At 35.2% G+C, this 12,327-nt stretch overlaps 1 protein-coding gene, 1 long non-coding RNA gene and 1 other non-coding gene across 6 annotated transcripts; 2 read left to right on the top strand and 1 right to left on the bottom strand.

The window, feature by feature from the left end:
- The first annotated feature begins 949 nt into the window (after positions 1-949).
- On the top strand, positions 950-1,023 carry TRNAR-UCG (transfer RNA arginine (anticodon UCG)). The gene has a single exon. It is a non-coding gene; the product is annotated as a tRNA-Arg (tRNA).
- Positions 1,024-1,083: 60 nt separating this feature from the next.
- On the top strand, positions 1,084-5,617 carry LOC127741472 (uncharacterized). Of its 3 annotated transcripts, none has more exons than XR_008002630.1 (6): positions 1,084-1,358; positions 1,805-1,993; positions 2,380-2,479; positions 3,353-3,440; positions 4,474-4,741; positions 5,501-5,617. It is a non-coding gene; the product is annotated as an uncharacterized LOC127741472 (long non-coding RNA). The 3 variants fall into 3 exon arrangements; XR_008002631.1 differs by lacking the exon at positions 5,501-5,617 and adding an exon at positions 4,354-4,469 and having other exon boundaries at positions 4,585-4,726; XR_008002632.1 differs by lacking the exon at positions 5,501-5,617 and having other exon boundaries at positions 4,585-4,726.
- LOC107466696 (transcriptional activator DEMETER) lies at positions 1,986-11,281 on the bottom strand. Of its 2 annotated transcripts, XM_016085699.3 has the most exons (19): positions 10,566-11,281; positions 8,621-10,090; positions 8,183-8,539; positions 7,605-7,695; positions 6,101-7,481; positions 5,942-6,021; positions 5,710-5,794; positions 5,519-5,610; positions 5,381-5,449; positions 5,223-5,259; positions 5,017-5,099; positions 4,305-4,727; positions 3,784-3,820; positions 3,634-3,691; positions 3,275-3,414; positions 3,117-3,182; positions 2,893-3,007; positions 2,771-2,809; positions 1,986-2,135 (listed from the first exon to the last, which is right to left on the bottom strand). In XM_016085699.3, the coding sequence occupies exons 1-19, from the start codon at positions 11,242-11,244 to the stop codon at positions 2,023-2,025; spliced, it is 5,415 nt and encodes a 1,804-aa protein (XP_015941185.1). In that variant the 5' UTR covers positions 11,245-11,281; the 3' UTR covers positions 1,986-2,022. The 2 variants fall into 2 exon arrangements, with proteins under 2 accessions (XP_015941185.1, XP_052109910.1); XM_052253950.1 differs by lacking the exons at positions 1,986-2,135; positions 2,771-2,809 and having other exon boundaries at positions 2,895-3,007; positions 3,117-3,171.
- Positions 11,282-12,327: the final 1,046 nt, after the last annotated feature.

Genomic DNA, 12,327 nt, shown 5'->3' with positions numbered 1-12,327 from the left:
GGAGACTATGATGGGATTGCATGATGATTTTGTAACATGAACGTAGGGTTTTTTGGGGCCTCTTTCTCGTGTCATCATTGGATAATCTCGCATTTCAGAATTTCCAGTCTTTCTTTCTTTCTTTTGTTAATCACTTCCATTTCTTTGATTTCTTTTTCTTTCTACAATAACAACTAAAACTTTTAATTCTTATTCATTCAATGTAATTAATAGAGACCCATTTGCTTCAATAGAATTAATCGTGTAAGAAAAAATAACTTTCCGCTAATTATAATTATGGTGGTTATTAAGCTTTAATAAGATTTAAAAGGTATAGTTAGAATTAAAGTAATATTTTTTATTTGATAGTATTTTTTAATATGATTACATTTTTTATTTTTAAATTTTTAAATTAAAAAATATAATTTTAATAATTTTAGCTATATTTTTTAAGTATGTGAAAATTTAATAACTCTCATCCAAAATATGAAAATAGAATGCACATCAAAGAATGGTTAAATTGGGATTTAATGTGGAACATAGTTCTTTAGAAGTGGTCCAGGGAATTCTTAATTTTGAGTTGGCTTTCACTTAATAACCAACCATGATTACCGTCCAAGTTGTGCGAGAGTTAAAGTGGTTAAAAGTTATTCTTAGATATCAGATCCCGATAAAGTTCAAGATTTTTATCTCCTACGTAGAGTTATACCATTAGTACTACTATATAATAAGGATCATTTTAACATGTTTATTTCTAACCTAATTACGCTATAAGTTAGGTAGGTGATGGGAGAACAATAACTCCGATGAATGGCCTGAATAACTCAGGATAAAAAAAATAATTTTGCTGCTTAAGAACATATCCTATAAAAAATAAAATTAATAAATAAGGTTTTTAACAGGGTTGATGTTGGGTCAATCTTAGATTTATTCTATGAATTAAATCATTTACCTCAACCTATCAATCAGAGACCGCATAGCGCAGTGGATTAGCGCGTTTGACTTCGGATCAAAAGGTCGTGGGTTCGACTCCCACTGTGGTCGCTACTTTCTGTATTTTTATTTTTCTCTTCTTGCCTTTCTCTAGGTGCGAAGCTGAAGGGCGCGAGATTAGTAGAGTGAGTTTTTTAAAAAAAAAAGGTACGAAAGGAGGGAAGAGATAGCGGTTAACTTAGGCTGTCTTTGTTTCCTGGAATTGAGATTCTGATGTCTACAAAAAAGAATGGACTGGAATTTTTATAATATTTTTGTTTAATTTTTTCGATTTTAAATCTAAGACCTTCCCATCCACAAACCCTAATCTCTCGCATTTCTTCATCCTCTTTCTCTCGCTTTACCTTCCACGGTGCTACGGAAAAAGAAATCTCTTCCAATTCCAGGTATATGCCACGTTCATTGTTGTTTCATATATCACCGCTATCAGTTTTTTTATTTTAATTATAATGTTTATACTTTTATGACAGTGAAATCTGTGAATGTAATGCTGGAGATGAGTGAATTTACTCCGTGTAAAGTGCATTTGCAGTGTAAAAATAACATTTAGTAGTGTGTATATGGATTGAGCTGATTAGCTGAACCGAACAAGACTACTAAACCAAGCCTTAATAATTGAAATTGAGATACTTTTTCTGTCAATTGAGATATGTTCTATCAACTTTTACTAAACCAAGACTGCTTCGTTTGCTGGAATGAGTTTCTGATTTCTGATTGTTTTCTATTCAATGAATTCTTTTATTGACAATTGTGCAATAATTACAACTGCATTTGCTATGATGTCAACATGTTTTAAATGAATGTTCTGAGCTTGAATGGAGATGATATACAGGTCAATCCCCCTGGGATTTTGTATCCTAAATGAAGACCTTTCTACCTCGTTTATGACATGTTCTTTATTCATTTGAGGTTAAAGGAATGATTGAATTTGCAAAGGCATGATGATAAAAAAATCTCCAATTGCTTGGTCAGCAATTCTCCCTTGTCTTCGAAAGTTGGTTGCCACTATTAACTTTTGCTGGTAAGTTTTTAAGTAACATGATCTGACATTCACATTTTCGTTATTTTGGCCTTTGTTAATCTGCTTGCTGGAAAGTGCAACCGGGCCCTAAGAGGGCGTGGTGCTCGTGTTTGTTGATCGAATCCCCTGACACAGACAAATCCTGAAATCAAGTATAAAATCTTTAATAAGCATAACATAATTGAACATTGATATGTTGTATACTACTACCCTACTACTACTATTACAACTACTCCGCCCATAGTGTCAAACATTTGACTGAAGGATATTATGGAAATGAGAAATGCTTCTTGTACACCAGCATTTCTGTTAATATTATGATAGTCTCTTTATCATTGTTTTTTTTTTTTTCTCATTTCTTGACCTGACTTTTTGACATTTGACAGGTTTATGAAAATTTTGCTGAACCTAGTCTTAGCTTAGGCCCGTTTTTCCCTGCGAGTTGGCTTCAGATGCAGATTTGGTTGTTAATTGGAAATGAAAGAGGTAATGTGATATTAGTTTATTTACAGCATGTTCATTGTAAACCACTCCTCTTTCTTTCACTTCTACAGATCTATACCTACCTACCTTGGATGTAAACTGACTTTCAATAATAAATAATTAAATTCGGTAAATTAAATTAATAGATCATGTACTTTTATTAGAAAGGAAATACTCTCCCCATACTCCCAGAGGAGGCAACCATTTAAAAGGTTTCAGTCTTTCTCTCTACTATCAATATGTCTAGTGTGGTAAAAGATGATGGAGTGTGAATAATTCAGGTAGTTTACGTACCTCTCCAAAAGCACTGTTGAATTTCTTGGGTTGAGAGCCCTAGTAGACATTAGTAATTTTGGTTAGTAAAATTTTACCTTGTACAATAAACTGGGTTAGAATATCTATGTGCAGTATTCAACCTTTAAAAATTGACGACACAGAGGTTCCAAAGTAAACAGTTCTTCTTGGCAAATTCCATATCCATGCCCTAGGGATCTCAATGGGCTGAATGCTGGATGCATGATCCGCAAATAACTTCATGATAATAAAAAGGATCATAAACCTTGTTGGCAAACAGCAAAAGTAAAATAAGTGTAGACTTGTTAAGGTAGTTTAATTATCAAGTAAAATTGATTATACATACCTCATTAACTTGAAAGTAAGTTCCATTCAGTGGAAAGCTTCCCCTAGTTGCTGTCCTACATGGTATCTATATTGGAATCATGTTTATATTAGTTATTAAATAAAACTAAAGGCAAGAAAATAAAGCTTCATGTTATCTATTCATGAATTGATATTTACCAGAATTGTTCCTCTGACTGTTTGTGAATTTGCTTCTCTAATACTGTTGCACGAAAAACATGTCTCGTCATTGCACAGGTTGGTTGAGTCTTGGGATATGCACCTTCTTTCTGGTGGTTCAATGGAATTTGCAGTTTCACCTAATGTTCAGTGTCATAAATTTGGAGTAAGTAGATTATCGTATTATCTAACTTCAACCTTGTATAATAATAGTAATAGGTATGCTTCACTTAAATTCCAATTTGACTGTTTAGATGTATTTGCTCATTGGTATTAGAGTATAGTATAGTAAATGAGGTAGCTTTTAGTGAAATTCCTTATTTTTCACTATTGAATTACGGAAATAGTCTTCTGCTAACCTGGTGTCCATATTGCAAGGAGGTATGGACTTGGGTCATCAGGTTCCCGTTTATCCATCTGTATATTTTATTAGAAAAGTAAACTCTAATAAATAAAAACTTCATAAACTTCTTTCGTCCTTTTTTAGGGACTAAGGAAGGTTAACTGACCTTCTCCAAAAGAGGGTGTGAGTCTGGAAGTTCATATCTGTATCAATCCATAAGGTGTAGGAAAGCATCATTTAGAATTTCATTTGAAACCGATTTGTCACATAATACAGAGAATCAAGGCATTTACTTCACGTATACGTATGCAATAAATATAGTGGTACATTCCATGTAGTAAAGCTACATAGAAATCATGTTTCCATCTCTTGAGAATGGGGATGTGTTGCACAACTTATCACTTGTATTTATACTAATTAACAGATACACAAATGATTTGCATTGCCTAAGTGCTTAACACACACAATCATTCAAATGAAGGTGAAGATCTAACTTTGTTTAGTGAATGCACTTACCTTTGGATGATTGTTGCTGCTTAGTGTTTACAGCCAAGAATGCTATTTATTGATGTTAAATTGCTTTATAGGTTGCTAGACTTTATAAAATGAATAATAGTTCAAGTTTCTAGTTAGATTTGTTAGAATGGCACGCCTTATGTTGTTGCAAGCAAAGCAGTATTTACTTACACTTGGTGTTCTGTTCTTAGCCGATTTACATTCTTCAGTTTTGGTACAGGGATAGTAGCAGACAGTGGATCCAAGGCAACTAATGCCTTAGACATGTCACCCTGATTGTATTCTTGAATGCAATTCTGTACATTATTTGCAAACTCTCTCTGACTTAGCTTGATGGTAGGAATTTCATCAGGTTCCTCAAAGAAGTCCTCAATGTCACTTTCAATTGTCTCCCACTCTTGTTCTGGTGTTGCTGGTTCTTCAATGATTGGTTCACACTTCCCATTTTCAGGACCCACTTCTTTGATCAAGTTGATCTCAGGGAGAGGTAGTATCACGGGGTTCATATTGATTGAAGGGTTTCTCTCAGATGTAATGGGAACATGCCTACTTGTGATGCGCTTTTCTTCTGGTCCAGGCAAGGCAAGCCGCGCACTGTGTGCTAAAAGGTTTAGTCAACTTACAAAAAACAAGTGGCTAATGCAATGAATACTAAACGTTACTATAAAGAAGAATTCATATTTACTGCTTTGTTGGTTTCTGCTTTCTATTCTATGGTTTGTTTGTTATTACTTATTAGCCTGGATTTATTTGAATGACAAATTTTATAGGCTTAAAGTTGCAAAGATGTAGCTATTTATAAGTTTTGTGACTGACTTTGTCTCAAGTATGAACTAAATATTTTGTGGAGTATATAATGCATGTGACATTTTGAATAGCTAACCTTGCGAAAGCACTTGCAAAATGTCTGCACTCAGCTCGCATGGGGCATGCATTACAATTTGGTCTACTCTTTGTGCAAAAAACCTGTATGTTTGGAGCATGATTTACTTTAACCTCTTCTCCTGCTTATGAACCAAATCTAGTTCCAAAAACGTATTATGCCTTTAACTGAAGGTTGGAGCAAAAGCGAAAATAAATTATGCATACCTTTCCAAACGTAATCATTTGGTAATGCAGCTCATACCTACATTCCAGTTATAGATATGTTAGTTATTTTAGCCACTGCAGTTGCATGGTTATTTTTGCCAAAATTGTTCACATTTGATTTTCTATTAATCTAAACTTTGGGGGACTCAAGATATTACAAGGTTTTTTGATCAAGTTTGCATAGTCTGGGCCACAGATACTTCTGAATTGACTCCAGAACTGGATACCTGCATGGCACAGTAGTTAGCTGTTTCTGTGATATGTTTCTCTGTATACAGTTGGCACAAGATACTTACAACTCAAGGAGGTGTAACTGAAGTGATTCCGGAAGTGGTTGGAGAGGGACCCATCCAAGTCTGACTGCTATTCTTCCTACGTTGGTGTCAACCTTCAAGACATGGTTCATGTTAACATGTTATTGTAACCCATTTTAGTGATTTTCTTTGGCTTGTGGCAATGAATGGATTTTATTTTCAAATAAACTTACTGGGAAAGCAAGATGATGAAGTGTTAGAAGTCGTACACACTCCACACTTTTCAACCCCAATCCTCGTATGCTTAGTAGATAGTCTCTACAGTTTACATTGTATATGGAAATGCCATAGAAAGAGCATGTGCAAGGTTAGTTTGCATTATATGCTACATGAAAAATTTCTCAACAGGGATTGGGTGCAATGGCAAATGGTAATTTAAGAAATGATGAAATTAAGATGGCTTACTTTGCTTTATCTGCGGGAACATATCTTAACCATTCAAGATCAATGCTGCCGTGTTCACTAACCAGTCTATTGAGGAATTCCTGAAATATAATAGAAGTTATTTGTCTAAGAAATATGGCCAAAAAGCAGCATTGTACAAGCTTGATTAGTTAAACACACCTTGATTCGTTCTGCTAGCATGTTATTCATCCCTCGTTCTTTAATAGTGTCAGATATCTCTTTAACTGGAGCACATCTTACTGCTTCATAGTCCAGTGAATCCATTATATCTTTACTCCTTTCAATTGTCCTATTTGCTTGTACCTCCTTTCTCAGTTCATCCCAATTCTCTGAATGCTCAGGCTTCACTTTCCTTGCTTTTGAGACCTTGAGTTTGCTCTCTTTATTAGGACCATGAAGATACACTTTTCTCTGTGGGTTTGGTTCAGCACTACTATTATCTGAACACACTTGCCCCTTTCCACCGTCAACATCCTTAGGGATACTGCAGCAATCATATGTGACATCATCTTGCCTTCTGCCCAGTATCAGAGAAGTATTTAGTGCCTCTATACAAGGCCTGCATTCTGCTGGTAAAATTTTTGGACCTACAAGGTGATGATTTGCTAAAGGTTGCATGCAACTCATATGAGACTTAGATTGAGAAATATCATGTGTAAGGACTGGATTCTTGTTTAATGATACATGAGGGCTCATTGTTGGCAACGCTGGAGACTCTTGTGTTCCATTTTCATACTGCTGCCGTGTGGGTTTATCTCCACCAACTCCTATTTCTTTAATGCCAAATATCCTATAATTGGTGTCATGGAATCCACTGTGCATGGGAACATTTTCCAGACAAGAAGACTCATCACCATATGTTTGAAAAGTCTTCAGCAACTGAGTGTCTGTGTAATGTTCCCCATAGTAATTAGAAGAAACTGGAGGTAATTCATTTTGTAGATAACTAAAGATGGAGGGATGATTGAATGCTGATTTGAAATTGGGACTATTTTTTCTGTCTAACATGGAACTTTGTTTTACATTTTCAACCTGTCCATGTTTTGTTCTCTCCTCAAACAGTGACACCCCATTTACACTATTGTAAAATTCCCGAAACATAGGGATACTCCCTGCCTGTAAAGAATTTGTTGCTGAAGTTAAAAATTGAGTCTTGCTGGGTCCACTGCCACTGCTAGGGCCTTCTGATTCTGAATTGGATCCTGAGCAGGATCTAGTTCCTCCAGTGCCCTGAATAACTGTGGAATCAAGAGAATCTTGCGATGATAAGAATTCTTCCTCTGAGCTCTGATTGTAAGGATTTATACTTGACATTTCATTGTCTGTCCAAATCTCTCTTGTAAAATGAGGTGTCTGAAAGCCAAGCTGGTAGGTTGGTTGTCTTAATATTTCTCCTCCAAATGATATTATTGTTTGATGAGGATATACCATGCAGAGTTCTGGTTCTTCAGGTGATTTGTGTCTGCCCGTAACATCATTTAAACCCTTGCAGCTATTTGACATAAGAGGAAACCTAGCTGCAAGGGACATGAAGGCAGAGCTGCAGAGAGAGGAAGAAAGTTTGTAATGTTTTATTAATATTGGCAAACAGCATATATTTAAAAAAAAAAAAATGGGGAAACATCTTAGGTGATCAAGTTCCTGTTGCTGGTTTTTAACATACCTTGAAAGATGGTCTGAAACATTCTGAGTGAGAAAAACACCTATCACTGAGTCAACCACGGATCCTTTCCACTTTGAAAAGCGTCTATCTCCTGCGGGAATATATGAAGACATGTAGTTGACTTTTTAAATATATGCTGACAGGTGAACAAATTAGAAATCAAGTATTTTAACAAGTTATTAGATCCTCGTTTTGCTAGTTGTCCTATCTGAGTGTCAGTATCTGCTGCCTTGCCCTAGAGTTGTTACTGAAAATATAGATGGTTTTCTTGTGTGCCTAGTAATGCTTTGCTTATTTTTCTTCCTTCGTGACAAAGTTACTGTTGAAGGTATTGTAATCGTTAATCCTGTACAGATAGATTATCCTATTTTTAGCCATCTTAACTCTGTCTTCCCTGCCTAAACATATCTGAGCATTTATTACCTTTTTTTAAAACTTCAAAGCCAATTATCCTCACCCATGGATAAGAAGAGGCATTTAAGTATAATATAACTTACCAATTTAAGAATGGTGTTGAATTCATATGATTCAAAAAGCTATTTGTTGCTTGGTAATTAATGTTCTAAAATTATGTATACCTTGAACAAGATGCATCCGTGCAATGAAGGAGTCAGCTCGTCCACGAAACACATTTCGTTCCTCTTCCCACCATTTCTCCTTTTCCTTGTCTGTTCCTTCAAAGTGTTCACTTCCTTGCTTGCCCATCAATAGTTTCCAGGTTCTCTCTGTTTCTGGGTCAAGGTCCACTTTCGGCCTTGGTTTCTGTTTCTTCACAAATTGAGATTCTTGGTAGGGTATAATTGAAGCATCTGGCATGTATGGGACAAGTGCCTTTTGTCCTTCCGTTTCTGATATGTTGCTGTCCCCAAAGCTGAGATTGTTTAGTTGGTTAGTTATATTATCTATCAGGGTGGAACCTATCTGATATGATTCTCCTGAAAATAAAACAGATGGTGATCATTATATCATGTAAAGTGCTGCTGAAAAATTCTCTTCATTTATAGAACATGCATTACCTGATATGACAAAGAAATCATCAGTGTTGGTTCCAATATTTTGCTGATTTAGAGCTCTATTACCCTCAATAGAGAAAATTGATTTTTTTTTAGACTCAGATTGACATCCATTTTTCTCTTCTATTCTGGATTTTTGTGTATCATCTTTTGACATTGTTTGGCTGGATGACCTTCCACGTCCTTTTGAAGGGAGTCTATTTTGAGATCTTTTCCTCTTTGGAGCTTTTAAGAAAGCTTTTGCAAGACTTGCACCTTCAAACTTTTCATTCCCTGGTAAAATCTCTTGGCACAAGGAAGTACTAAGTGCATTTGTGGCTGAGTCATGTTGGTTCTCAATGCGTCTGCAATATTTTCGCTTGGAACCCCTCCCTTTAGTGGAATTGGAGGGAACTTTAGACACTAGCTGAAGGTTTTTCTGACAAGTTAGTTCACCGATCTTCCGAGAATTTTCAACACATGCTTCTGATTGAAGGGCAAGGTTGTCAATTTCTTTTGCTCGAATATACTGCTGCATGCATCCATTATGTCTTTCCTTGCACATATCGGAATTCCTTTGAGCTGAACCTTTCTCAGTGACTGTAAAATTTGCTATCTGCTGTTCTTCCGCAGTTGCTGACATGGCAATGGATAGGTTTCTTTTTGATGAGAAAGTATTAGTTAGCTTTTGGTTCAGCGAAAGGTTGATATCATCTGTGATTCTGGGTTGTTGGTCTTCTACTGTAAGCTTATCCTGCTGGTTGATCGGCAACACTGAGCTTGCATTTGCTCCGCTGAGCATCTCTGTGGCCTTATACTCTGAAGTGCTATTGAAGTCTTTCTCATTTCTTTTGCTGATATCCAGCTGACAGACTATTTTTCTTTGGCTTTCATTTCTACTCTCTTCTATGTCAAAATTTAAAGCTTTCCTGCAGGATTTTGTAGCTACAACAGTGGAATCAAAGGTTTCTTTTATAAGATCAGCCTGTGGCGTTGCTGCAGCTTTTGCGACATTCTTCTTTCTGGCTCCATATTCCTTAACCTGTCTTTTTCCTGTTGCAGGGTTTGGATTTCTTTTAGGCTTGCTTTCTACAATTACCTTTGGCCTGTGTTTTCTTCGTTTAGGCACTCTCTGCTCAGGTGTCTTGTTTAGGTCAAAACCCAGGTCAATTCCCTTCTCACAGATGTTGTCAGAACCATTCTGATCCCCATGTGGTGCAGAAACTACAAATGATGTATCGACAATTTGTTGTACAAGCTCATCACAGTATTCCTGAGTTTCATTCTCTCTGGACAAAGCCATATCTTCTTGGTTGCCTTTCTCCTGACTGGTGCTTTCAGCTATTGTGTCATCGGGCACTGTACATAACTGGTACAAAAAATTAAATTGATCCATTTTTTCTGGTATTGAGTGGAGAGAGCTGGTAAAAGTACCAGTTGCATCAGCTTCTCTTAGTGGCATGTTGTTCATATTATACTTAGGGTAAGTATCACCTGTGGAAGCAGTTTTTATCATCACCAGTCAGTTGCTGAAACATAATCTATGGAAAAAGATATTTAGTCAGTCAGTCAAAATAAATGGATTTATTGTGTTTAAGTTTGCAAACCTTATCATAGTTTCTTATTGCTGCTTACTAAGTTGCGTGAGGGATATCCAATTTCAGGCTTACAATGTGAAGAATAGAAAAAAAAAACAAAACTATTGTTTGCAATCGTTGTCTATGCTTTTAAAAGTTCATGGTTAAGGTCTTGATAATTCAAAGAACAATTTCTTTCATAACTAGTTTAATGAACATCAAATGTCTCTTGATTGTATGGTTCTGTGGTCGTATATGACATGCAACTGGATCATCTAATATTCTGATTCAATTGTTTAAGAGTTGGTGTTTTTGAATTAAAGTAACATAAGAAGTTAGGATTGTGACCCTGAAGATTGATTTTGAATTGTAAAAAAAAAAAAAGTATTTACCCTGGGGTATCTCAGAGAAGATGCCCATCCATTGGTTTGAATCTGAGCTGTTGAGCAAACTATTTGAGTTGCTTCCATTAAGTTCAGAATTCACATTTGGAGTTGCAAGTCTGTTTGGATCTTTGTGAATGATTTCTGAAGCGGAATGGATATTGCACCTATGTACACCTGCATAGGAATTTGTTACATCACTGGTAGCCTCATGATGAAATTTTGGTAGCAGTGGATTTCTCGCTGCCATGTTAACGCTCAGATTCAAGTTCCTGTTAGCAGAAGCTATATGTGTTGCATTATTCTTCAGCAGAAGCTCCAAGGCGTTACTGTTTAATCCACTGCTCTCATAGTTACATGCCTGTGTGTATGAGCCTGCTATGTGATTGAGAACTCTGCTTCTATTAGTTGAGTTTCCATCAAAACTGCTGTACTGTCCAATTTGACCTGTTTGCACTGTCAGATTGAGATTCCGATTTGGTCTATTACAATGCAGCAACATCTCTTTCATGTAATCTCTTTCAGTTACAGGAAAGTTTTGAAAATTTCCTCTCAATTGGTTCACTGGATAGTCTGATAACATTTTAGATCTTATTGGATTGAGTTTCTCAGGAGAGAGGGGTACCCATGCGTTTTCTATTTGAAAATTTTTCTCATCTTGACCCAAAAGCTGTTCTTCAAAGTTCATTATTGAATATCTGCAATTTAGAAAAAAAGTTTGCAATGTTATCTTTCTTTCATTTGTCCAGGTTGATATCTGCATAATTTATAAGGAAATATATTCTGAACATGGAGAATATATTTTCTATAGCATTATTGTTAACATAGGATAGAATTATAATAGGGTTGATAGTCAAATTAGTTCCTAAAAGATAAAGTATTTTTCAAATTCGTCCCTGAGAGGTTTTTTCAGTCAAATTGGTCTTTCAAAGATTACGAATTAATTATATCTGTCTTTCAGTTACTCCACTCACAACTTTCGTTAACGATTGATGATGTGAAATATTATCCGATAGTTTATATCACACATAACATGTTCAATTAGACGTTGACTAAATATATTTATGAAAATCTATCAATTTAGTCAATAGGTCATATTGGGAATAGAATTTTTATAATTGGAAAAAATAACTAAATAAATTTTTATAAAAATATTTAATCAATATCCAATTAGACATATAAGATATTATATATGTTATCAATTAATGTTTTACAACATCAATCTTTGAAAGAAAATTGTTAATGGAGTGATTGGAGGACAAATATGATTAATTCATAATTTTTGAATGATTAATTTGATTAAAAAAATCTTTCAAAGATGAATTTGAAGAATATATTATCTTCTAGAGACTAATTTGACTATTAATCCAATTATAATAACATAGATAAAATTTACGTATGGACGAGGAGGGATCATATCAAACTCATTGTTCATCTTTCGTAAGACATAGCTCTTGTAGTTGGAAACCATGAGTACAAATTAAAAATAAACATTCCAGTGAAGCGACACTCATAACATATAGGGAGGATGGCCAATAAATAATGATATGCATAAAAGGGTAGAGATAAACCAGGAGATATGGCAGGACAAAGAATCATAGGTGTTGAATTAACCACTTTAGATTCTGCATTACGTATTTCACCAAATCAATAAACAGCATAAACAGGTACAGTTCTAAGTTCTAACAAACAGTCACATCATAAAACATTTAAGAAATGTTTTATATTAACAGTAAAGATCAATTGTTTCACAATTAACAAGCTTGTGATG

This window comes from Arachis duranensis, chromosome 9 (assembly GCF_000817695.3).
Source record: "Arachis duranensis cultivar V14167 chromosome 9, aradu.V14167.gnm2.J7QH, whole genome shotgun sequence".
Classification (NCBI taxonomy): Eukaryota; Viridiplantae; Streptophyta; class Magnoliopsida; order Fabales; family Fabaceae; genus Arachis; species Arachis duranensis.
Note: the sequence above shows the minus strand (reverse complement) of the source record. Positions and strands in the feature narration are given on the sequence as shown.

Excerpts from the sequence above, each read along its gene's own strand:
- LOC107466696 (XM_016085699.3), bottom strand. The coding sequence starts at position 11,244 with ATGAACTTTGAAGAACAGCTTTTGGGTCAAGATGAGAAAAATTTTCAA. Across the intron at positions 7,482-7,604 it reads GTTTCAGACCATCTTTCAAG|CTCTGCCTTCATGTCCCTTG; the intron begins GTATGTTAAAAA and ends CTCTCTCTGCAG. Across the intron at positions 3,183-3,274 it reads CAGTCAGAGGAACAATTCTG|ATACCATGTAGGACAGCAAC; the intron begins GTAAATATCAAT and ends ATTCCAATATAG.